General features: G+C 48.3%; 1 protein-coding gene across 1 annotated transcript; it reads right to left on the bottom strand.

The window, feature by feature from the left end:
• Positions 1–818: 818 nt before the first annotated feature.
• Positions 819–9341, bottom strand: WSB1 (WD repeat and SOCS box containing 1). The gene is made up of 9 exons (XM_056506818.1): positions 9120–9341; positions 8371–8539; positions 7216–7484; positions 6266–6397; positions 5721–5821; positions 3441–3613; positions 3023–3136; positions 2760–2867; positions 819–1915 (listed from the first exon to the last, which is right to left on the bottom strand). Exons 1-9 carry the CDS (start codon positions 9157–9159, stop codon positions 1756–1758), a joined length of 1266 nt encoding a protein of 421 aa, XP_056362793.1. The 5' UTR covers positions 9160–9341; the 3' UTR covers positions 819–1755.
• Positions 9342–13544: the final 4203 nt, after the last annotated feature.

The raw sequence follows: 13544 nt of genomic DNA on the forward strand, positions 1-13544 counted from the left end.
GCCTGACACCTCTAGCAGATTTCCCATGGGATCTTACATGACCTCTGTCCTTTATGAGACTATTGTAATATATAAGGAAAAGGTCACAGGATTCATCTACCCTATTTCTAAAGTGCTGCAATGGAAGTCCTTGTCTAGCATTGAAACAATAAACCCCACACAATCCTTAGTGCTCTCAGTGCCATGGTGCTGTCCTTGGCTTGTTCCCTTTTCCCTGGCAGTGGTTACAGAAGAGCAGCTGGGACGTGGGGGATGCTGGGGATCAGGCCTCACCTTGTGGTGTCCCACCACGGCAGGAAGAGGCTTGTAACTGTGGTACATTATTATAAATAGCCTCACTAATGAGCAAAGCTTGTGTACTTGGTCTAACACTATCATTTGTGTCCTGGGAGAAAGGTTAGAGCAAACAGAACTCCTGCAGGCAGAGCTGGGAGAAGCAGCTTTCAGAGGTGGTCAAAGGGGAGCTGGGGTGGCTTTCTCCCTGCACTTCCATAAATCAGAGCTTTTGGGGAACACAACCTGAGGGGACCCACCAGTAAGACTCCCCTGCAAGACCCCACATTGAAGTCTACCTGCTGACCCAGGGCTGGAACTGTGATCTTGCAGAAACAGGCTCATGGCAAGCCCAGCTTTCAGCTCAGCTCATGAAAGTGCTAAAATAAGCAGATTTGTAGCTCACACGTGCTTATAACACTGTCATGGCTTTAGAGAGCTCTGTAAGCATCTGTCTGGGAGCACAAACCAGGCCCCACCAGCTCAGCCTGGAACACTGCAGCCAGACAGTGCTGATAAATCAGTCACCAGATGAGACACCAGAAAACTTTTATACAAGTTTTTAATACAAAATTCAACAAAAATATATATAATCAGGCATTTTATGCAATGCATACATTCTTTATATCTGCAGGTACAGATAAATAACAGAAGGCAAAACCAAGTATTTTGCTTATCTTTGGCCATTAACCAATAATCACCCCCAAACAGATATTATAGGGTTAAAGGATAATAAACTGAGTCTGTTAATGTCTCTCATTACAGACACAGTATCAGGCAATAATACAGTAGTCAGATTTTCAGAAATGTAAGGAAATGGTTCTCTAACACTGCCCAATACTGAAATTTCACCTGGTTTGCTGCTATGGAGCATAAGGCCTTCAGCTGACACGGGTTACATTGGATACTCTGCAACCCTTTTAACCTCCTGCTCTTCCTCACACTGCTCTCTACAAAGCCACTCTGTACCTCCTCACAAATAAACTAGCACAAAGTCTGACCTGGGGGCAGCTTCCTGGACCCCAGCCAATGTACAGAAGGAAGCTTAACTGCTCTGAAAGTCAATAGTTTTCCTATCTCAGTGTGCCAGAACAGCTGTCCTTCCACTTACAGCTCAGATGCATCATGGCTCTACCAAAGCAATATATACATGAGACACATGAAAAATCATACAAGCAATTCTTAAAGGTACATTGATAACATGTAGCAGCTTATGTCTATGTATGTACATGTTTTCACAGTTATATTTTAGAAAACTGAGAACACCAGGAATACTTCTACTGTGTTTTCTATAAATAGTAAAAAAATTACCTGTGAGGCATTTTGATAAAATAGTATTTTAGGTTATCACTTTAAATAGCTCTTGAAAACCTGTAGAGTTTTAAGCTTAAAGGCTGTACAGTTTGAGGATTCTGTAAAGTGTTTGTAGCCAGTTTCAGCAGCTGGGCCACCTCCCAGTTGTTGGTTTCCTTCTCAAATAACTCAGATCTGGTAACAGAGGAACTCCAGCACTTTGCAGGGGATGGGCAGGCTCCTGACTTGGCTGGTGGGCATCACCCTGCGGATGGCCATGCGACACAGGTGCTGCAGGCTGGACACCTGCCTCGGGGTGGCCCAGAAATACACACTGCCATCCTGGGTCCTGCAAAACCACAGACCCCCAGCTTACTGCATGGGAACCAGCTCAGCCTGCCACCCCTCAGACCCTCAGGTTACTGCATGGGAACCAGCTCAGCCTGCCACCCCACAGACCCTCAGGTTACTGCATGGGAACCAGCTCAGCCTGCTACCCCACAGACCCCCAGGTTACTGCATGGGAACCAGCTCAGCCTGCTACCCCACAGACCCCCAGGTTACTGCATGGGAACCAGCTCAGCCTGCCACCCCACAGACCCCAGGTTACTGCATGGGAACCAGCTCAGCCTGCCACCCCACAGACCCCCAGCTTACTGCATGGGAACCAGCTCAGCCTGCTACCCCAGCGACCCTCAGGTTACTGCATGGGAACCAGCTCAGCCTGCTACCCCACACCCCCAGGTTACTGCATGGGAACCAGCTCAGCCTGCTACCAACTCACACACACATACACTAGGAGGGGACTTGCTGGTGCCCACCTCCAGCTGCTCCAGACCCTGATTTATTCCAGTTCCTATTTTAAGCTACAGCAGCACAATAAGCAACTTGTCTATGCAACAGGAGCAGATCTCCCAGCAGCTGTGCCACCTGACACAGCAACTGCCCTTGGCTATCTGATGGGCTTCTTCCAATCCTCATGTTTTGGGTCTCTCACGTATTTATTTTTAAAGATAAGAAATGAGTTTATCAGCTGATTGATTTTACTGCTATTCCAGGTATGTTTAAACAAACCAGTACCAGCCAGAAGCACCAGGCTGCAAGTCACAACTGAAAATTTTCAGAACACTGAGCCACTGTTTTCTATCTCTTGTGTTACCCTCATATGTCAAAAAGGAAAAGTCTGTACTTGCCCTGCAGCCAGAACACTGCCATCGGTAGAGAAAGTACAGCAGAGCCCATTGTTCAGAGGTGCAACTTGTACAGGGTATTCTTCATCGATTCTCCAGAACCTCACCATCCTGAGGGAGAAGGACAGGGAGTTATCAGAGCAGCTTTTCCATTGTGCAGGCTGGTTTCTCTGTGCTGCACAGGGAAGCCCAGGAGCACAGCTGGGCTGGCAGTGCTGAGGCCCCCGTGGCAGGCAGGGGCAGGGGCAGTGCCCTGGCACACTCACTTGTCGTCGGCCAGGCTGGCCACGTGCAGCCCGTCGTGGCTGAAGGACACCGCGCGCACCCAGCGGTCGTTGGCGCCGCCCGCGAAGATGGGCGTGGGCGGGGGGAACAGGTGCCTGCAGGACAGAGACAGGGACACCTCAGGGACACCTCAGGGACACCGTGCAGCTGGCCAGGGCTCAGCAGTGACAAACAAACAGTGCTTAACCAGCTAACCACGGACTGGGGCTGAACTGCTGCGTGCTCTTCAGCCTTCTTTAACAGCTCAGGACACATTAAAATTAAAACACCACTGCTGTAATTTCTCCCTCAGATGGAAGAACAACCTCCAGCCTCTGCCACTTTAGCATCTCCATCAGCCACTGCTCATTTCCAAGTCTGCTCTGGGAGAAAGTTTCCAGGTTTGAGTGCTTCACTTACCCGAACTCCCTAAGGATCACTCCAGTATGTGGATCCCAGACATAGACTCGAGTATCATAAGATGCAGTAGCCAGTAATGCTCCATCAGGAGAGAACTCACAAGCTACAACATCATTGTGATGGCCTTCAAGTTTCCGTAACATGGAGTATTTATCCATATCCCAGAGGAAAACCTGCAATTAAATGGGCTGATGTTATAGCTCTGCCCAAAGAGGCAATGAAGCATTTAATTTGTTTTTAAGTTTAGCTAGTCTTATTTAGGATTATATTAAAATCAGGTATTATGAATTACTACAATTAAGAAATATGCTCAGTGTCATACTCAGATTAAAATCAAGGGTTTTTTAAAAAAAATAATTAAAGCAGACATGCAAGTTCTAACTCAAATTTGTTAAATGTTATTAACAAAATAAGCCAAAATATAAGATAAAGGCAACACAATTTAACCATGTAGCTTACTGAAATTCATGTATTACAAAACTATTTTATTAAAATATTCAGAAATAAATAGGGTTAAACTCTACAATCCCCTCTTTTCAGTAACTACCAAAATTTTAAGAAATATACAGACAGAAAATGTAAGGTTAACATATTGTTACTCCAGTGGCATCCCTTTGAGTTTAAGATCACTTGTTTACAATTGCTTGGATCACCAACGTCAGCCTAGGAAGAGAAACAGATACTGCAAGCAAAAAGAATTTTCACAGCCAAAAGTTATGTCTTTGGCAAAACAACAGGGAAGTCTAACCACATTATTAGAAAGAATTTAGGCATTTAAAATCAAGTCAACAGTAACAAACAACATTAATATTACAATTTACTCTAATTGCACAGTGTATTATAAGAATTTGTAGAACATTACAGTATTTTACATACAGTTGTACATTATATATAATCAAAATAAGGACTGTGCAGAATTACTAAATGGGAACTATCCATACACTATCCAGCATGGTTTTACAGGAATATAAGTCTTTAGCAAAAGCTGTTATGTTCCTCAAAGAGCTCATTAGCAGCCTTGATTTCTCCCTCGACAGTTTTACTGCACAGGTTAAATTCTGACATCTTGGATAAATTTACATTTGACCAAAACAAGCTCAGCCTTAGTGCCTCCCACACTGCCTAACTCCAAACCGTTTTACAATCAGTTACAAACACTTCTCTAACTTTTCCAAGGAGACCCCAGCATTCCATAAAACTGGAAACTAAGTTTGAGGAGTCAGTGTATTTCACTGCTGTGAAAATTATCCAAAAAAAAAACCAGAAAAAAAACCAAAACAAAACAACAAAAAAAAAAGCAAGCAAGCAAGCAGACAGTGGACATGGAGCAGCACCTGCGTACGTACAGGACCCCTTGCAGCCGAGGGCAAGGTTACTTCGTCCTACGGTACAGACGGTACAGCTCGCCGGGCTGGCGGCCAGAGCTGCCACTCTCTGCCCGCCAACACCACTGTGCTCCTCAGAGTGGTGCCAGCTTAACTCAATCACACCAATATTGCTGCCACCACCTGTGACAGGGAAAGCAAGAAGCTTATGGAAAACACACAGCCTCGAGACAGCAATGTACACATCCCCCTCTGCTCCAGCACAGAGCCAAACCCCAGAGCTCTCAGCGAGTGGGCAAGGAGCACTCCCACAGTGATGGCCTGAGCTGGGCCTTTGGAGCTCACTACACTGCCTGCAGAGCCCCTGAACCAGGCTGAGCTCCCCTTCCTGCTCTGCCCTAACTCTTCAGTGCCAGGAGCAGCTTATGGCATACATGCATCACCTGCACTGCTTTCAGTTCTCTAGCAGGGCATTAGGATGGAAGCAAAGCCAGTGTGCTCCTCTTCCCTCTAATTCTTAGCACCACTGCCATTGGCATGGGAAAACAGGGAGGAACGTTTTTGTTCAGCAGGAGGTGTCCTGACTGGCTCAGACTTTGTGAAGTCTTTCTAATTGAGCATGAAATAGGAAGGACAAAATCAAAACCAAAGTACTTTTATGCATGAATCTACGTATCTTTTAACACTGGCAGCTTTAGAGGTCTTTGTTTTATGCCATGACCCTGTGCAGACCTATTTCTCCACACTTACAGCCTCTTCAACTAAAAGCAGTGCAAGTTCCATTCACAAATCAGGGTCTCAATGCACCATTGGCCAGTTTAATTTCATGCACTTTTACATCATCATCAAACATTAGAAGTTCATGACACCGAGCACAAGCTTAATGTTACTTAGATTTAAAATGATTATGCACACAATTCAGGAGAATTAAGGAACAAGAAACTCTGACACATACTGCTTTACTAGCTCCAACAGAACAGAGGATGGAGGAGTCTGGAGAGAATGCACAGCCATACACCCAGTTCGGATGGCCTCTCAGCACCTTCATCATGTTTCCTAAACAGAAATAATTGCTGTAAGAATTGCTTAAATATTACAAAATTCAGACGGAAAAGCTTTTCCAAATTAGTTACTCCTTTGTGAAATTTTTTATCATTTCCCCAAACTTCTTGCAGAGCCATTCTACACAGAAATAAACCCCCTGGGATGCAGCCTCTACTTACATGTCCCTATTCAGAAAGGTCACTCCATGCACTCTTAGCCCAATGCCTGCTCCTGCCTCCAGGGTTCAGGCAGGGAAGGCACTCCAAGGGGGTGCAGAGTGAGTGACTAAAGAATTCCAAGTGCAGAGTGAGTGACTAACAGAACACGCAGCTTTTGAGCAATCCTGACCAAACTGAGTCTAGAGCAATAAAAGGGGCGAGTATATGGATACTTCTCTAAAGTCCAGATATTAGATTAGATAAAGATAGATTAGATTAGTTAAAGCCCAGACATTACCATCATCCTTCAGGTCCCACACTCGCAGGGTTTTGTCTCTGGATGCAGACACAAGAATCAGGCTGCCATCGGGGGCAAAGGTTAAATCTCTGACGACTTCTGTGTGGTCCATCAGGTTAAGGAGGAGTTTTCCTGTTACATGAGAACACCACAATTTAACATGAAGGACTACTGTACTTAGATCAATTGCTTTATGGATGCAAATATTGAATATAAAATTACAGCATGTAAAGACAATTTTCTTTGTAGAAATGCTCCCTACAATGAGCAGCACATGAATCCTGTCACTCTCCCAAAATCTATATACTAGAAGCTCAGAAATAAGGCAAGACTTGTCTTTTGATAGACACACCCGTTCTAAGCTTCAGTGTAAAAGGACAAATTACTCAATAGTCTTTTTTTTTCCTAACAAAGTTCTCTCCAACCCAGCAGCTGTGCTACCAGCAAAACTGAAAGTCCCTAAGTTCAGATTCAGACTTTTTGAGTAATTAATTTTCTTTTTAAAATAATAAAAGATCCTCATCAATATAAACCAGCAATGTCATGCTTTTAAAGAATGGTGAAACTAGGAAGACTGTTGAGTAAACAACCAATGTATGTATGCACACATTGAATTATTTAGTATCTGCCATGTCTCACATCTCAAAGCATGACCTGCCTCTCTTGTTCCTCTGGCAGTTTTTCCTTACTTCTGTTTGCAGGAGCTCATGCTTTTTTAATAGTTTTGAATTTGTATTCAAGCTCAGCTCCCAGTTACAATTCTATAACCAATTCCTGGTGTGTACTAACAAGAAGTGTGAGTTGGCACCTAAGCGTGAGAAGGGACATTTGGACAAGGCTCTCAGGGCCAGGGTGGCAGTGCTGGGGTGTCCTGAGGCAGGCCAGGAGCTGGCCTGGATGCTCCCCACATGTCCCTGCAGCTCAGGGTCTGGGGCGTGCCCTGAGCTCACCTGTGTAGACATCCCAGATCTTGATGCGGCCGTTGTTGAGGCCGGTGGCAAGCAGCAGCTGCTCCTGGCCGAACCTGAAGCGGTGCCACTCGATGTTGACGCAGCGGCTCTGCTTGTCGGGCACCGAGGAGCCGAAGGCCAGGCTCCACACGATGTCCCCGCAGTCGATGACGTGCTCACAGGGCTTGTTCCTGGGGCTGCTCTCGCTGCCCGGCCGCGGCGGCCGCGCGCCGACGGCGTCCGCGCCATTCTTCGTGCCGTGCAGCAGGCTGTGAGCACAGCACAGCTCCAGTTATCTCCAGAAACAAACCTTTCTTCGGTGCGTTTTTACTTTAAACTATTAAAATGCTTTTTCCTTATAACTGGGGAAAATTGCCAGCACCTGGAAACCTTCCAACACAAAGTAATACTAATATTCTGTATACAGTTTTACCTCCATAGAAAGCGAGATGCTAACTTAACCTACTGCAAAACCCAACAGTTTTGAAGTATTTACAGAAAAATGAGCTGTAAAAATTTCTAGCATTTTCTGCTAAATGAGAGAAGTTTCCTTCAATTCCCTTACATGCGAAGAGAAGAAATACTGAAAGTATCTCTCTGAAGAGAGATACTGAGTGTCCAGCACATGGAAAACAATTAACCACCCCCAAAAGGGGAAAAAAACAGGTCAGAGAAATGTAACCAGCTACAGAACTGCAGTGGCTGGCTACCAACTTTGCTAACATGCAACCTGCCAGTGCCAACAAAATGTGTGTTTTGGAACTCCACTTGCATTCTGACAAGGATGATAAGGAAAGAGGTCTGCCCTTAAGCAAATTCCCAAAAGGTAAAGCCAAACAGCATAGCGATAGGAAGTGTAAAGGGCCAGATCTGTCCAAATCTGTAAATTCCCTTTTCATTCTAACTTCCTCTTATTTTAGAGTGTCTAAATTGATTAAGAAGCCACTCCTCCATAGGCTTTGTGAGGTTGCAATAGTTCCTCATGCCGGCCATGCAAAAGGAGACAGAACAGCTGTTATTTTAAGGAATTAATTTTTCCCCAAGGTGTCAAAGCCTAGAAGACCAACACACACATTTTACTTGATTTGAAGCCACTCCTGTTTTTAAACCCTGCTGTTTTTCAGGTGCACCGAAAGCCACAGAGGTTTGTCTTACAAGTTGTTGAGGCACTGCGCCCAGGGGACCAGCTTCACTACGCGGTGTCCCTGTGACCACGCCAGGTACGAGCCATCGGGGGCGAACGCGACCGTCCAGTTCTCGCGGCCGCACTTCTTGTCGAAGGGAGACGTGGGGGCCAGGAGCTCTCCGACCGTGCGCGCCCGAGCTGGGGGGCAGAGGAGATCCGTGGCAGGAGACCCGAGCAGCATCAGCCTTACACCGACTGCTCGGGCGCCCTGCATCACCTGCTTTGGTTCATTAACGCCACCGGGAGGGGCCCGGTGTCACCGTGTAACCCAGCGGGGACGAGCCCCTGCAGGGAACGCGCGGTGCCGAACGCACTGCTCGCACCGAGAGCCGTGCCACAGGCGGCACGGAACGGGCAAGCGGCCGGGAAAGGCTCCGTGTGCCGGGACGGGCTCCGCGTGCCCCAATGGCCCCGTGTACCCGCAATGGGCCCGTGTGCCCCAATGGCCCCGTGTCCCCGCAATGGGCCCGTGTGCCCCAATGGCCCCGTGTCCCCGCAATGGCCCCGTGTCCCCGCAATGGGCCCGTGTGCCCTAATGGCCCCGTGTCCCCGCAATGGCCCCGTGTGCCCGGATCCCCCCGCTCCCCGCGGGCAGCCCCGAGCGCGCTGCGCTGCAGGATGAGCTGAGCGCCCGCCCGCCCCCGCCCGAGCCCCAGGCGATCCCGGGCCCGGCCGCGCTGTCCCCGACAAGCCAGCCCGTTCCCCCCGCGCTGCTCACCGATGAGCTTCTCGTTGACACTCGGGGGAAAGCTGGCCATGGACGGGCGGCCTGAGGAGCGACGGGACTGCCACGGAGCGGGACGGGCGGGCGCGGGTGGGCAAGATGGCGGCGGCGGGCGGCGGGGCGGGGCGGGAGCGGGGCCGGGCCGGGCTGGGGGAGCGGCTCCGAGCGGCTCTGCCCCGTGCGGCTGTGCCCGCCCTGCCCTGCTCCGCTCTGCTCTGCTCTGCCCTGCTCTGCTCTGCCCGCTCTGCTCTGCTCTGCCCTGCCCCGTGCGGCTGTGCCCGCCCTGCCCTGCTCTGCTCTGCTCTGCTCTGCCCTGCCCTGCTCTGCCCGCCCTGCCTTGCTCTGCTCTGCTCTGCCCGCCCTGCCCTGCTCTGCTCTGCCCGCCCTGCCTGGCCCTGCCCTGCTCTGCTCTGCCCTGCTCTGCCCTGCCCTGCTCTGCCCTGCCCTGCCGCCCGCAGCCGTTCCTGCTCTCGCCCCCGCTCCTTTGCCCGTGCCCGGTTCTCAGCCTGACCCCCGGCCTGTACACGGCCCTCTCGCCGTGCCCCTCCCTGCTTAACGGGCTGCAGCAGTGTATACTTGTCTATACGTGTGTAGTTCAGCGTTTCAGTCCAGCAACACCCGGTTTATGATAAAATTTTGAATTTGCTGTTGGTGAAGTCGTTCACAAAGAACTTTGAGAAAGAGACCCTGCGAGCACCTTTTTCTCTCTGATTTTGTATTGACATCTCCACACGTCCCTCTCTCCTTCCATTACCTCCTTTCTCCTTTTGCGTATCTAAATTCTGTCCCTTTTCTCGACAAAATGACCCTTCCTTGCTCTACGGGCTTCAGAGAAGAGCCCAGCAGGATAATTAACTGCAGATAATAACTGTGATTTCATTCCATAGCAGTGGAATAGCCATGGGATCAGCTATTCAGCTGTAGCAAGAGCCAGGATTACTCCAGTGTGAGCAAGGCCAGCAAAGCATTTTTAAAATTATGCAGTGATACAATGTCAAAGGAAGGAGCAGGGGGAAATCTGGAATGTTTTTGGTGAACACCAGCACGGATTAGTGCTGGTTTGTATAAACTCCCCCAGCACTCATTTGAAAGAGGACAATCCTGTTCCTGCTCTGTCCATCCCCCACCGCCAGCAGAGGGAAGAGCCCTGAGCAGCTCTCTGCAGCTAATCCCTGGACAACTCCGTGCAACAAGGCAGACTTGCAGCCACTGCATATTGTGAAATGCTGCCTGGAATTGCTCATGGGTTGTGAATGTTTGAGCTGACTCACTAAGGATTCTCTGGAGGGTCGAGCCCCGCTCAGAGCCAGCACGCACTGCTCGCCCTGGGGGCTCTTACAGAGCCAATTCCAGCTTTGGGTTACTCAGCTCTGCAGGGCTGTAACCACACTGATGCCTTTCTCACTTTTTTTTCCCCTCCAGTCCACATTTTGTGCATTATGGACACAAAGGCAAAAAGGGATATGTGAAACCCCAGGGGTTTGCAAGCTTGTTAGAAATTATTTGGTGTCACAGGCTGTCCTGGGGACATTGGTAACACCTTTGTTCAGAGGGCTGGAAGAGCCCTCGTCCTTGTGTCTGAAGCCAGAGTGGCAGGGTGAAAAGCTGAGTTCTGTCTGCAAGCTGCCAACTCATCCCCTCTCCTCAGTACAGTGTATCTGTCTGAAATTCAGTCTAAACTTGAGAAGAAGCCACACTTTCCTTCCTTGGGACTCTTGCTGTGTTTATTTTCCTTGCAAGTGGCGCATGTGGGGTGATTTTTCCGATGATTTTTCGGTTCCTCCTGGGTGAGGTGTAGCTGTGGGATCTAGGGTGTCACACCCCAGGCTGTCACATACTGACAGGGTCTGCAGAGGGTGACTCAGGCTGATTTATGGGTTTTCCATTCCCTTCTTTAGGGATGCAGCTGCCAAACCTGTGCAGGGCTGCTCAGCTGGGGAGCTCACAAACTTGGTGCCATCTTTGTCCATCAAGTCTTTGCTCACTGCAATAGGCTTACACAAGTGGAAGGGCTTTTGTCCTTTTTGCCTGTCCTGGAAATACCTTCAGGGATCCCAGCTATGCAGTTTTTCCCTGGGCTGCTGGAGCATCAGGATCTGCTGATTTCACATTCCTGTGTTCAATATTCTATATTCTGTAATGGTGAATTCAGTTATACCCATTTCCTTTGCTTTGTCTTCTCTTTTTAAGGCCCCCAAGTTATGTTCCTCCTTCTCACAGCTGTCATTCTGTAAAGCACTCCTGGCAAATTAGGAACAGTTAGGGCCAGTCACACTTAAGTCCAAGGTAGGTCATCTGTGCAGTAGTGCTTGCCATTAAAAATTATGCTATTTTTAGTCTACACTGTTAATAATTCACAAGCTTCTATTTGTTTTAAGAACCTCCTGGGGATGGAGAAAGTTCAGCCTCAGGTTGTGGAGGCAGAAGAAAAGGTGAAAGGAAAAAGCAGAATGGAAGAAAGGAGGAGATGGCAAAGAAGGTTGAGGAGGAAAAGGGCTTGCAGTGAAGTGTATGGTGAGCAGCAGAGGATTGAGACAGGAAAGTGCTGCCAGGAGTTGGGCTGCAATGATCCTTGTGATTCCTTCCAATTCAGGACATTCTGGGATTCTGTGATCCTAGGGGGATCCAAGTGACAGCTGCCCCCAAGCTGAAGGGTTAAAAAACTCAACATACAGGTAAAGCAACAGCCCAGCCCTGCAAGGAGCTGTTGGAGTGCATGAGACCTTGCACATGAGGCATTGCCAGCTCTTGGTCTGTAAATACCTTCTCAAAACTCTCAGCAGTCTTTGCCCCGGGTGTCTCCTGCCCCCCTTGCTGCAGTTGTTCTGCCATGAGGTGCTGCTGGGCCTGGCACTGGTTCTTTCAGCTGTTGCTTCATTTCAGGTACCTGCTGCTGTGTGCCAGGTGACTTCGAGCAGTATTGGCACCCCTGTGGCCCCGGAGAGTTTGCAGTCTAAACAGACAAGGCAAACAGCAGCTGGGAGGAGGCACAGGGGGATGAGGCCACTTTCTCAGGGTCATCATGGAGCAGCCAGGAGCATAACTGTGTGATTTTCCCACAGGCACCAGATAAGGCTGCCTCCCTTCCTGGAATTCTGAGCTGTCATTTCTCTCTCCCCCGTTTTGTCCGTTCCTCTGTGACTTATTTACCATTTCTTCTTGTGGAGAGTTTGAGGTGATTCTAAATTGATACACATCTGGTACTTAAGGGGTTAATTTGTAAAGGTCTGCTAAAAGAGTGTGCAGTAGAAAAGCTGCACAGATGGAATAATCAGACTATGGGAATTTTTTTTCTACGTTCTTTTGGTCTCGTTGGGATTTTGTAATTTTCGGAGCACGTCTTTGGTTATAATAAATAGAGCAGATGGCTCAGTGTGTGGGGGAATTCAGTGCTTCCATGATGAGTAGCTGCTCAGAAATAACGGAGGCAGAAGTTTGGGGTTATTCCTTTTAGATTCAAACCATCCCTTCTCTGGCACCAGCCATGGGTGCCTCGTAAGGGAGCTGCTTTCAGAAAAATCTGTGCTAAATTTACCCTCTGAGGGCACAAGAGGTCTTATCCCAGATGGCTGAAGTGACACTGAGAGTTTTGAGCTGTCCTAAACAGGATAGGGGAGAAGGAAGCTCTGCAAGAACTGAGGAGCCGAGTGCTCAATTCTCCTGGTCCCATCAGCATTGGCCAAAACAGGCTGGATTGGGGAGCTGCTGTAAGACCAGAGGAATTCAAAGCAGTCACATAACAAGGCAGAAAAGGGCTGTGTCTTGGCCAGCTCAGAGTGTACAGATCACAAGACAGCAGAGAATGTTCTGAATTGTTCCAAACCCAAATGCTTTTGTATTAATAGGAAATATTTACCTTTTTTTTTTTAAATATCTGGCCCAAGGCAGAACTTTGCAGTGGTTGCTGCTAAGCTGGGGTGTAAGCAGTAATAAACTGCTGAACATGTTCACAATGGAAAGAATATTTTTTGTTGTTTTGTTTTGTTTTGTTTTGTTTTAAAAATGTTTTGGTATTGGGCTATCAGGATTGTGCAAACAGAGGGAAGATCAATGGCATGAAGGGTGTCAGAGTAAATGTCGATAAATCATCTATAAATTCAATTTATAGAAAAACAGGTTGCATTTAACAGGAAAAACGAATGGGATAGACTCCTTACATTCTGTAGAGCAGATCAAGAAGATAATCAGGAGAGAAGAAGTCAGCATGCTGGGGAATTGCAGGGCTGTGAGGGACAGCTTCTGCCTGGAAACAGCCGAGGCTGCATTCCTGCTGCGGGGAGTTGGGAAAGAGCAGGTTGCTTATAGATAAAGAGTGTTTGCTCACACATCAAACAGCTCGAGGGGGCCTGAGCTGGTGTTGAACTGAGCTTGAAAATATTTGGGTGGCTTGTGTCCAGCCCTGTTGCTACAGGGAGCACA

The sequence above is a fragment of the Oenanthe melanoleuca genome, chromosome 19, assembly GCF_029582105.1.
Source record: "Oenanthe melanoleuca isolate GR-GAL-2019-014 chromosome 19, OMel1.0, whole genome shotgun sequence".
In the NCBI taxonomy this organism is placed as follows: domain Eukaryota; kingdom Metazoa; phylum Chordata; class Aves; order Passeriformes; family Muscicapidae; genus Oenanthe; species Oenanthe melanoleuca.